The 12,830-nt window shown below is 37.6% G+C and overlaps 1 protein-coding gene across 1 annotated transcript; it reads left to right on the top strand.

Annotated features, from left to right (window-relative positions):
- The first annotated feature begins 857 nt into the window (after nucleotides 1-857).
- On the top strand, nucleotides 858-11,853 carry LOC122966607 (UNC93-like protein MFSD11). The gene is made up of 13 exons (XM_044330843.1): nucleotides 858-1,325; nucleotides 1,931-1,986; nucleotides 2,101-2,208; nucleotides 2,299-2,378; nucleotides 3,344-3,440; nucleotides 6,485-6,543; nucleotides 6,727-6,871; nucleotides 8,544-8,593; nucleotides 9,488-9,553; nucleotides 9,648-9,773; nucleotides 9,874-10,048; nucleotides 10,147-10,282; nucleotides 11,033-11,853. The coding sequence occupies exons 1-13, from the start codon at nucleotides 1,236-1,238 to the stop codon at nucleotides 11,183-11,185; spliced, it is 1,341 nt and encodes a 446-aa protein (XP_044186778.1). The 5' UTR covers nucleotides 858-1,235; the 3' UTR covers nucleotides 11,186-11,853.
- Nucleotides 11,854-12,830: the final 977 nt, after the last annotated feature.

Raw genomic sequence — 12,830 nt, 5'->3', positions numbered from 1 at the left:
TCTTGTGGTACTACCACCCAGCACCATAGCCCATACTTTTACCACTAGTACTACTAGTGTAGTACATGGATCTATGTACGACCACATCAATTGGAAAATGAACTAAGGCAATACATTTCCTATACATTGAATGAATTGCATTAAATAACTTTGTTCTGAAATGTGTCCAAGGATCTTATATACAGGATGAACTAGGCTATTTCAGATGAGTTACCTGATGGACTCCTATGACCTGAACTTATTCTCTTATATATATAGTAAACCTAATAAAGAAACACTACAGATGACAATATTAACTTTTAGTTATGATCTCATCCCTCATACTGATCTTAATCCCCCTTTCCTTTCAAATTCCATCAATTTCAGTGCCTAAATCTGCCCACCTTTTCTTATATCTAGAGGCTCTGAATATAGGCTACATGTGATTTTTAAATATTGGAGAACTCTACTAAAAGTGCCACAGAAATCGTTTCTTTACATCAGACACTGTGTAAGACACTTAAAGTTGTCAAATCATTGTCAAAAGTACTGTCCTCTGGAAGGCAGCACAGCCTAGATGAGTGTAAATTACCGCAAATTGCACAAGAAGAAGAAGTAAAAGCGGGTGGTCGTGTCCAGATGGTAACCCTAGAATCGCAAAACTCTCGCGATATTTGTTGTGTATTGGGTTGTTCTTCATTGCACAAAATAATTATGTTTTATTATGTAAAAACGCTGTAATTAAGCCTGATTTGGTTTTGACACAATACAAGACTTGGTTGGATGTAGTTGGCTAGAATTAGGGAAAGATGATAGTTTAGGTTGAAATGGCCAATCTCGCGAGATCTTTCGCAAATCTAGGGTTACCGTGTACAGCGAAGTGGGTGACGACATGTCGAAGTCGAAGTCAGCCAAAAAGGAAGACCGCAATAAAAAAAAAAAAGCTTTTAATTAAAGTCACAAGTTGTCATGCGTACTTTGTATGATAGGAGGGAAGTGTCCTCATAACAGTGCTGCACTGTTGCTGCCTGTGTCTCATATTCTCCACTACGCCTTTCATATTGCTGCTGTTTGCGCATTAAGCTGTAACTTAACAGTTAGTAAAGTCAACTTTACTGGCGCGACTTTGTGAAAATGGATTTACCTGAGTCTTTTATGAATCCGTATGGAAGTCTTTCCTAGTTTTGTAGTTCAAATTAGTCGATAGCAGCGGAATTAGATTACAAATATGTTGCTGTGATCACAAGGAAAACACCATGGCAGACAGAGGGACTTTCAATGTTGTGATTTTGGGTGTGGGGTTTCTGTTTATTTTCACCGCTTTCACCACCTGTGGGAACATTGAAGTAAGTCAACAAACTTAATACTTCACACCTTAAGTTTTTACTCATTCAAACCAGTGCCTCTTTCTGTAAGTTTTTTTTTCAGGGAGCGTGCAGAGGACGCTGCACTGATTTGACATATTTAATTATTTATTTTTTTAATGGAAGGAACAGATTTCCTGAAACTCTTAACTCTGTAAAACGCATTCAGAAAGACGATATAACCTTATCATGTTTCCACACATCCTATAAATAGGAATATATGTTGGCAATACAAAATATATAATTCTTATGGATTTGTTGTAGTTCAATTAGTAAATTTATATTTTATATAATTTATATATTTATAGTTTATCCCTAAGAACAAAACAAACATAAAACATTTTTTGAAAGTTTAGTTCTGGGCACACAATGTTTCATTTCACAATTTGATGTCTCATGGGTAGTATTTCAAACAGGCCAATCACAGCTGCATGTCAGGCGCATCTCGTGTTTCTAATTTTCTTCATTGGTCAGTGAAATTATCAAACCGGATGAAAGGCTGAGGAGCATAATTATGACACATCCTGTCTAGTCTGACCCTGCTCTTCACTGAGATGTTTTCTTCTTCTTCTTCCTCTTAATTTCAGCAAACTGTAGTGAAAAGCCTGGAGAATGATACTTTCACAGGAAGTGGATACCACAGGTGAGTCATACAGGTTCATTCAGCTCAGGATGGATTAAAAAGGAAAAAGAAAAGATTCTGTTAATTTTAATGAACAGCTAATATAATAATTATAATTCTCTTCCTCCGTCACAGTCTTGGAATCATCTACGGGATCTTTTCATTCTCAAATTTACTTGCACCAACAGTTGTTGCAGTGATTGGACCAAAAATTACTATGTTTCTGAGTGGCTTACTTTACAGGTAACCATTGTCATGCTAATTACACACAATGTATAGACGACAATGCTGAAACTGAAACACTCATCACTGGTCCACATGCTTTTTGTCTAGTGGTTACATTGCTGTGTTCATCATCCCCTCGACATGGGCCTTTTACTTGACCTCTGTGCTGATCGGCATAGGAGCAGCCAGTAAGTTAATCTCCCATCGTTTGTACTGTAACTAACTCACCAGACATGAACTCTTTTCTACAGCGTTAAAGCTATTTATTACTGGAACTGTTTGCAGCAGCATACACAATATAAAGAAACTTTCAGATATCCTTAGAGGGAGGTAAGTAGTTGAAGATTATATTATTATTGTTGCTGATACTTATCCTATCACAGCGATGAATATTTAGCTCATACTGTGAAAAAAGAAAGCCGTTCTCAAGTTAAAGGCCAAACTCTCTTAATTAGAACAAATTACAGTCATTTAGGACGACTCTTATGGTTCTCGAAACACCTTTGTCCTCTTTCCAAATACTCTCCCTTAAGATGCAGCATCCTAAAATATGAGTTGTAATGTTTAACAGCTTTTTAAAATTCAGAATAGGCAGTTTTCCATTTCTTTGGTCGTCACATGAATCCATGAATTCCATTTACAGAATTACGCATATCAACATTGGAGTGTGTTACAGTGTATTAATAGTAGCCCGAGATAAGTGTGGCACATAAATACTTGGTCTCTGTTGAGTTTTTGCAGCCTTTTGCAAGCTCAGTTTCTTGTATTAAAATTTAAAATAGTGTTTAATCATGCATACAGGGATTATCATGACGTGATGATGCATATAAACAGTATATCCCAAATTAGACCGTAAATGGGTTAGGCACTGTTACTGCAAATAGTATGCAGCACCTTGAGCTTGCTCATAGACGTTAGTGAAAATACTGAGAAAGAATCCCTCTACTGAGCATAAATGAAGAAAAATGATTTGGGCTGTTTTTAATGCAGTGTGATGAATTTTTATCATGCCCCTGGGCTACTGTATGGTTAGATGCATTACTTACCAACACAGAACAGATAATTTTTCACTTCACAAGGGCAATTAAGTGACTGGTTAATTTTTTTTTTTATTTTCTTCCTCAAATGACCCCTCTCCCTTACTTCTCTGCAGTGCTCTGGACAGCTCAAGGACAGTTTCTGGTGGAAAACTCTGACGCTTCAACCATCAACAGGAACACGGGGATGTTCTGGGCTCTGTTGCAGTGCAGGTATGCAGCTACTGACACAGTGTGTTATGTCAGACTGCAGTTTTGCAGCCCAGTACTATTAGCTCCATGCATTACTTCATTGAAAATCAAATGTTTCCTTTAAACCACATTGCATTTGAATGATTATAGATTATATGTGATGTAGCTATGACCTGTAGTAAATGACATATTCAGTTTTTTATTTGAGATTCAGACATTTTCATATTAATTTGCTTTCTTATATAACTCAGGACTGTGATTAAATAGTCTGCATTGCATTATTCCTTCCCATCATTAAATTCAATGCAGTTCATCACCATGTTTTTTTTTTTTTTTTCACTTGTTCTGTTTGATGCATCTGCCCCAGTTGATCAAAGATATAATTACACTGCAGCAGCCAGAATACCCCCACCCCCCTGTATTCTTAGCTTGAAGGGATATTACTCAATACTTTATATAAAAATGTATTTTATAAATCCTGTTACAAATTGTCATAAGCAGTCAGTATCTCATTAGTTTCTTTGCAGACTCTAAAAACAAAAACACCTCAGTCTCTTAAAACAGGTGCGGGTAAGAGTTTTGGCTTTTTTCATCTCTCATATTTGGCCCTCTGCTCTTGCACACTGGCTTGGACAACTAATTTGTATTTGTTAAATTATGCAAATTGAATTAGTATAATAATTACATTGGCTGTCATGTGCGCCAAGGCTCACAATAGGGCAATGCTAATCTGACTCCGCAGTGTTGATCCCTGCCACAGTAAACTTATGAATCAGTTCTTCACAGCCTGCAGACATACACACACACACACACACACACACACACAAACACACCGAATGCAGTTAGTTGTCGTTTATGAATAACCCCTGTTATCCCTCACTGAGGCTGTGGGACAAACTAATTGCTCATCTACATTTTTTAGTTTAGGTGATCTGTAATTAAAGACAGAAATAGATCACAGCATTTTACAGGACTGGACTGTTAACCATGAATGGCAAATAACCAGCTTTAAAAAAAATGAAAGAAGTATCCTCAGAGGCAGAAAATGCAGATCGTCGTGTTCATAAAGTCAGTGTCTGATTCAACCCAAAATGAGTCCACCGTCCTTGACTGCCTTTTCAGTCTACCAAACATGATTTCTCAGATGACATCTCAGATAATACCGTGTTCCCAGTGTTTGGTTTTTTTTTCTTCCATTATTACACTGATTGTCCTAATGGGAGCACTATAATTAAAGGTCAAATTTCTAAACTCCTAAATGCCCAGAGAGGTTTGATACACATGAAATTTGCTGTGCACAACAAAATGCTCTGCAGGCACAGGAGTCTAAAATCTCAGACATGACAGTAATTTTTGCACCTATACAATGTGATGCAGTGCATTGTTTGACAGAAGGTAGTGTACTTTTGTTTGCTATTGTAAGATATATATATATATATAGATATATAATTTCACACAGAATTTGGACACTCAAATAAAATGTCGGACAATAAATATAGTGTAGAGAGAGGGTAATTAGTCAATTAATTGATTAATGGATGGACAGAAATTGTGATAGAAATTTACAGAGAATGTGTACTGAAATGCTGAATCATTGTAAGGCCTTAAAATCCAGATAAAACGGCATTTCAAGAGTATCTAGCTTCAGTATCGTGACGTATTTCCGAGTGAAACAGGATAGACACGTAGGACATAACGTTGGGGGGACTTTGATTTGAACATTGGGCGTGTCACAATGAATCTCTGTGCCACTAAAAGTTGATGATTGATTGATTGGTGGATGTCATGATATTATTGCTTGAAACTGGTTGATTCAAGCCTACATAAGTACTCGTCATATTTAGTTTTACAGGAAGAAAACATTGTATTTTGATGTAAGAATAGAAAGAAATTGATTTTTTTGGTATTTTTTTTTAGCATATATTGTTAAATAGGTGCACAATATGACTGAGGATGTGATCTAAAAGGGTTAAAAAGGCATTTTTCATTTCATCTTGACTTTAACAAGCATGTTACTTCTATCACACTTAGTGTGGGCCAGACGGATGAACCATAAGGATAAGATGTGGCTTTGCAGGGGCTCATTTCTCATTAGTGTGTGTTGCAAGGACTGGTGCCAGCCGGAGATAACTAAAGGGAGCTGTTTGCGTCAGTTTATAGCCTTGTTGTTCTCAGTGCTGGGGTATAAGACAAGTCTTCTGGTGCTGATCTTTAATCTTTTGTATATACAGCATTGTGTATACAGCATTCGATAACTGCATTCTGTGTGTGTACAGTTGCTTCCTGGGCCCAGAGGCAACTGGGAAGTACTTTCAACTAAGACAACGGAGACTGACCAGGGAGTCTCTGTTTATTATTTGTATTATCCATCAGAAATTGAATCTGCAACTATTTTGACAATCAAATACTCATTTTAGTCATTTTTAATGCTTTTCTTTGTCCTGTATGATAGTAAACTAAATCTCTTTGGGGTTTGCACTGTTGGTCGGACAAAACAAGACATTTAAAGACGTAATCTTTGGAATTATAATTATACTTTTTTAATATTTTCTGGTATTTTATAGACAAAATTATGAATCAAGAAAATAATTGGCAGATTAATCAATAGTAAAAATAATTGTTAGCTGCAGCCCTATGTAATAAGTAGGGAGTGATTTTGGACAATATATATTAGTTTAACAGTGTGGGGTTAGTTGGATTTTACAGCTCTCTAATTGTCCATCAGGACTAATGGATGAGGGCATGGTGTAGTACATAGTGTTGTCATATGAAAACTATGTGTCACCAAAACTTTTGTTGTGAATTAAGAACAGTCTTATTTTAGCCAGAAGACAATGGATTTCTAACATTAATCAATAGGTTTTATGAGCCTACATGAAGGGAAAGGTTAGGTTACGTAATTCATTTAGTCATAAAACAGCATGAAAGTCACTGGAGATTCAAGGGTTTGCTCCAGCAGCAATGCCATGTTGCCTTTGTATGTGAAAAATGCCATTGTGATTTGTGTTAATGTCATGTTTTTTCATTTATTGATTTGATTTACACATTACTTCTCTCATTTACAGCATGCTGTTTGGCAATCTTTACATTTATTTTGATTGGAATGGAAGAACAGAAATATCAGGTAGGGTTAATACTTGAGTAAGCACTGCAATGATTATAATAGCAAAATGTAGCATGATGATGAAAGCACATTATCAAGAGGATTATATGAGTGATTTGTTATTCAGAATATGCTTGAGCTTAATGCTGATAATATATATTGTGTATTTTAATTAACCGGTTTATTTTAATCTTCCTCTCTCAGACGGCAGCAGGAAAAACATTTTCCTGTTCCTGTTGGTCGCCTCAGTATTGGGCACACTCAGCTTCCTGGTGTTGCGAAAAAGCCATCATGAAGAGGAGATGCTCTCTGAAGAGGAGGGGCAGTCCCTGCTCTCAGCCCGAGTGATGTAAATGAATATCCTATACCGTAATTACACAGTTTTCACTGTAGTCTCACAAAATCACTCAAAATCACTCACAGAATATACAGTATAAACATGTATAAACCACTTTTGAAAAAGGATGCTGAGAGTATGAACCTTTCATTCAGTTGACCGTGTTAAAGGTATACTATACAGGATTTCCTAAAAAAACACAATGTATAGACTCATACAAAAATAATCCCTCTCAGTCATCACCCTCTAGAAGTTTGGAGATGTTTTTATCTGCAGAGACTCTGCCCTCTGCCTGTATTTTCTTATTATTTTGCTGTGTTCGGGACGCTTCTGGGCCTTTGGGCAGTGGGTGTGTAGCCCCCAGCCAACAGTGTGCAGGGTGTGAGGTCGGGACTCATAGCATAGCGACCAGGTTACATCGCTATCTCCGTCTCTCTCTCTCCTCTGCTCCACTCTGCTCTTTGTCTCTGTGTCATGGATGCAGAAAGAGCAGCAGGTCTGTGTGTCTGGTTGACTGAAGGTGGGGCTGAGCTACACACATGCAGAGCAGAGAGTCCACAGCGGACAGGCTGAAACTCTGCACCCACATAAAATCCAGCAATGCGGCACCTTCCTGCAGGGTTGTGCAGAGGTGTGGGTGTGTTTATTTTACAACGTAACTGCTGTGAAACAATCAGAAAATAACATTTTATTTATCTGATTCAGGGCTTTGTTCTCGCCAGCGCGGCTCGCTCTCCTCATTCAATCTCTCTCTCTCGCCCCCATTGGGTCAGGGAGGCCAACTTTGAATGCTGTTTGTTAACAAACACCAACCAACAAATCCTGCATAGTGTACCTTTAAGCTTTAACCAAACAATCTAGGATTTTTTTTTTTTTTAAATAAGTCACCTTGGATTTTGTGAAGGTTTGAAAGACAAGTATCCACCCCAGCTCTGCAGGAGTTTTAAACCACTCTTGTCCATCACAAAAATTACACTGACCCTTTTGTCCAGATCACTGACAAATTGACAGTCAAGCCTAACCATAACACTTCATACATTCATACAGAGGGTGCAATCAGGAACACTTGGGGCAGCTGGATGGAGACTTTCTTTTCGAGAGTGACAGCAGTTAAATGCTGATCTCTTCAGGCACGGGCCTCGGCATCATTTCAGATATAATTAAAATTTTTATTTAATTTAATTTTTATTTTATTAAGCTAAAGAGCTGGTATCAAAGAATACTGAGTCATTAAAATCCCAAACACAAGGATATGTAAAGAACAACACTACACTGAAAATAGGTGAACATATAGAAAAATGTTGTTAGGCTGCTAAGTCTGGACAAAACAGATTCTCTCAGCCTGTTTTTGACTGCATTTTGGTAACAGATTGTGTTTTCTGGACACCTGCTCGATGCAGGTATTTGATCCGTGCTTATTGGCTGAGTTTGAGTGTGTGCATGATTCCAACAGCATAACAAAGAATCCTATGGGGAGACATCATTTACTGTGAAAAACACTGTTTGCGGTCTGGGGGGGATTTTGAGGAATCCTTGTAATCTGTAGCTTAAGTCTCTGTATCTGTAAATTACTTCTCCGGTTCTTTACTTGACGGAAGTTATATCCCTGTTTGTGTCTCTTGTATTTCTGTTGATTTATTTCAGCTTTGTGGGTGTTACAATGAATGTGTTTTCTTTTGTTTAGGTATAAGCACAGAGCAAATACTGCCATGCAAGATGCCAAGTCAGAGTTCAGTAAGTTTTGCTGTTGGAATAACACACCAGTGTTTTTTCTTAAAATAATACATATTCATTCATTTATATGTTGCATCAACATAAATTTACTGTATTCATTATGTATGCATGTAGAATTAATCTACACAAGTTCAAAATGCACATATAGTGTAAATCTACATCGTCTGAAAGATGGGTTTCTTCACAGTTGATATAATAGCTTTAGAAAAACACACTAAAGCACTTAGAGAAATGTTCTTTGGCATACTGCAGGTAACCTAGTTCTCCATATTTCATTGTTCTTAGTCTGAAACTAGCAGGCAGTCTCAGGCAGTTAAAAGTAAAAATTGCTTTTATGTGGATACAAATCTTCTAGCGTTACATCAGAGTACACAGAAACTGCCTGTGCAAGTGTATATTTCAGATTATATCTTTGTTTGTCTACTGGAAACTCTGCTGCACTTGCACCTGTCTTCAGTGCAGCCTCAAGTTGTTTGGATGATCAGATTGCTCTTTGTCTCGCACGTATCTTGTGTGCTTGTAGACTTGTGTACGCCTGCCTTAAAGGTATCAGGTTTATCAAAGTAAACGCTGATTTATGTCAGAAAAGGGGCATCCAGGCATATAGAAACAAACCTAGAGGGATTTCTTCTTTGAAAATCTGAATTTCCCTAACTGGCTGAGTGAAAGTCTCTTTTGGGTGTTTTCCTGCCTGCATTCAAATGACATATAGAGACAGAATATTTTAACATCTTCTACCTTCGCTCAACTTTAATTATCAGAGGAAAACGGGGCTTTATCGTGTGTGTTTTTATCTACTCTCAATCCAGATGTAAAGGGAGCATATTAGTGCCAGGAATATAATCTTTATTTATTAGCAATTCAAATCAGTCTATTGTGTCCTCTCCTCTTCAGAAACCATACTGCAGCTTCTGAAGGCTAAAACTATGGTGCTCCTGAGTCCCTGCATGGTGTATAGCGGTAAGTCAAATGGAGAATGCATTCATGTAATACAGTAAGTATCTTGGCCTCCAGTGATGGCTTGCAGCTACAGCATGCCCTCCTTGTTCTCCAGGCCTGGAGCTAGCTTTCTACAGTGGAGTGTATGGAACATGTATCGGAGCCACTACACAGTTTGGAGCAGCAGCTAAAGGCTTGATTGGGATCTCTGGGATTGTGATAGGCATTGGAGAAATCGTAGGTAAGTTTACATTTCCTCTGTCAGAACTTGTTAAGTGTATTTACAGTCACTAAAGTGTTGTGAAGGTCATTGCATTCATACAGGTGTTCTCTCTCGCCAGGTGGAGGCTTGTTTGGATTGCTGTGTAAGAACAATCGCTTCAGGCGAACCTCTGTGGTGTTTCTGGGAATGGTTGTCCATTTCGTTGCTTTCTATTTGATCTTCCTTAACATACCTGATGACGCCCCTGTCGTCTTTACAACCACCACCCAGAAAAACCCATTTCTAACTCCAAGGTAGTTAATTTCTCCAATAATCGGTCAGTAAGGAGGAGTTGGTCATCAGGACGTGCAATGAACTTGTGTTTTAATAAGAACTATACTTTCTTCCTCAGTGTATCCATTGCCCTGTTGTGTAGTTTCCTGCTTGGACTTGGGGACAGCTGTTTCAACACACAGCTCTACAGCATATTAGGCTGTGTTTATGCAGAACACAGCACGCCTGCTTTTGCCATCTTCAAATTCATCCAGGTAATCCTGAGTTGCCAATTCTCAGACATTGTTTGCAGAGCCGAGCAAAGCTGGGTTAAAATGTTGTCTTGTCAAGTGTGAAATAAATTCACCTGAAGCCCCATTAAAATGAAAACAACAAGGCCCACAGACGCCTCTAAATCTCCCCTCTTTTCCTCAGTCTCCTGTGGTGCAAACACTTTCTCTTACAAGAAATAAACCCTATAAATTATGGCATTTTCTTAACATATTTTATAGATATTAAAATGTGAACATAACAGTGAATTTAGATGCAGCATATAAAAACAAAAACATTAAATAACATTTGCATAACAAACATGTTGCTACAGAGGTCTAATAAACATAACATTCTACGTGGTATTAAGCATTTATATTTTGCATAAATCTAAAATGATTAAAGTGAAATCTGTATCTTTGTTAAATATGTGCACACAGATGGAATTATCTGTAGCACATAGTAAAGATGGTATAAAAGATATTGACAATACGAAGTTATGTGTACATTTTTTTATAGTTGTATTTATGTGGTTGAATTCAAGGTCTTACTTAACTCTTTGTACTATGAGTTAATTTGTTTTAAGTGACAGTAAATGCATCATTGGGATCTGTTAGTTTGACTGTGGTAAGAATAACATATGTGAGTGTTATTTCCTGCAGTCCAGGAGTCACTGTTGGGCATCTTTGCTGTCCAGTGATGCGAGAGTAACTTCCTCTTTTAAACAACAAAGTGAAATTGTTATCTGTTGTCAGTCTGTGTTTGCAGCAGTGGCGTTCTTCTACAGTGGTTACCTCCTGCTGATGTGGCAGCTCCTACTGATGGTCATTCTGGGCTTCTCTGGAACACTCTGCTTCTTTGTGGTGGAGAGGATGCAGAACTTTTCTGCAGATCTGCAGGACTATTAGAATGAATGTGTTTGTCTGTCTGTTTTGTGGGACAGACACCTTTTGGGAGTAACTGAAGCTCTCATAAAAAGGAATCCTGCAGCTTTTGTTTCATGAGGGGTGATCTTAAAGTTTCTTTACATAGTAATGCACTGAAAGTCATACACATTTGGATAACATTTACACTCAGAATAGTTTGAACTGATACTACAAATGAAACCAAGTTGCCTGAATAAAACCGTTAAATTGTATGACATGGTTATCAGCATCAAAGCTGAACTGTACCTTGCACATTTTCTATTGTAATTACCCGACACTACCCAGTGACCGTTGTTAACCATTAACATTATTTTTCACTGCACCCCTGCATTGTTCTTACTGTAGAACTGTAAAAATAACCACTCACCTTATCTCATACTTATCTGCAGTGCTTCCAGCTCAGGTTTGTTGAAAATATTTTATGTATCTAAAACTTTTAGTTTATCTTTTCTGGTCATAGTTTGTCAGAATGACCGACAGTTTGATGGAATATATGAGAGAATATAATGGAGGTCATTATATTTCAGAAAAGTCTTAACTAAGTAACGCTTGACAATCATTGTTCTTAACTTTTTGTAAATTGTGCATATTAATGTAATGTCAGTGTTTAAATCTTTGATAAATAAAGTTTTATGCATTTTGCATTCTCATTGTTCTAGTAAACAGAAGTATTTACTGTCTTCTATAGCAATCTTCAATACACATGTAGCTCAGATGGTGTTCATATATAACACATTCAAGGCCACTGTTAGTAAGGAAATATCATCATTTGAAAATGACTGACAAAATGTTAAAAAAAGGGAATGGATAAATATTCATGTAGAGGACTATTTGGTAAGGACCTGTAAATTAGACATATTGAGAGCTACTTGGTGAGTCAACCACTGGTTTTGACCAGTTTTTGATTGAATTTTATGTTCCTCGACTGAACCCAATTAAGAGAACTGCTTAAAGTCCAGTGAAAATGTTCTTCTTCGTCTCATTCCTTTAGTTGGATGTTTGAGTTTGACGCTGGAAGGCTGTTTTCACATTCACCTGCTCAAAGTGGAAAGTTTCTCTTTGCTCCCCTTTAATGTGACTTTAAGGCATGTACTTGCAAGCATGATTTGTGACATCACAACAATTCTGGACCCAATTGTGGTCCAGTATACAACTTACATAAGCGTTATATGGAAATGTGAAGCCTCCAGTGTACATATACTGAGAATGGACTTTACAGTGAAGTAGAGTATTATTCTTATGTCTTCAAACATATCTGGAGGGGATCTTTAAATGCTCCCTTCTGCCTGCAGCTCTGGCACTCAAACACGTACATTTGCCTTGAAAATACTTTAAATATAGCACGGCCTTGTTTCAAGAAGCAGGTTTGTGGGAATAATTTGGATAAGTTTGCTGACTAAAACCTAGAAAAGGTCTTTTTACAGCCGTCTGTGTTCCATTTTTGAAGGTATTCTGGGTTTGACTTGCCATAACTTAACCAATGTAGATCCAGTAGTCACTTAACTGTATCACAAAACAAGATAAATCTACCGGCTTTATCCATGATTTGCCAAAGAACCGTGAGGCTATTAATCAAAAGCGGAGCAGGAGGCGAGGGTCTCCATGGCAGAGAGAGGGTTATAGACCC

This window comes from Thunnus albacares, chromosome 17 (assembly GCF_914725855.1).
Source record: "Thunnus albacares chromosome 17, fThuAlb1.1, whole genome shotgun sequence".
NCBI classification, from domain to species: domain Eukaryota; kingdom Metazoa; phylum Chordata; class Actinopteri; order Scombriformes; family Scombridae; genus Thunnus; species Thunnus albacares.
Note: the sequence above shows the minus strand (reverse complement) of the source record. Positions and strands in the feature narration are given on the sequence as shown.

What these genes read in the sequence shown, in the direction of transcription:
- LOC122966607 (XM_044330843.1), top strand. Translation starts at nt 1,236, where the DNA reads ATGGCAGACAGAGGGACTTTCAATGTTGTGATTTTGGGTGTGGGGTTT. An exon ending in CTGAGTGGCTTACTTTACAG is followed by an intron (nt 2,209 to 2,298) that starts GTAACCATTGTC and finishes CTTTTTGTCTAG; the next exon opens with TGGTTACATTGCTGTGTTCA. An exon ending in AACCCATTTCTAACTCCAAG is followed by an intron (nt 10,049 to 10,146) that starts GTAGTTAATTTC and finishes TTTCTTCCTCAG; the next exon opens with TGTATCCATTGCCCTGTTGT.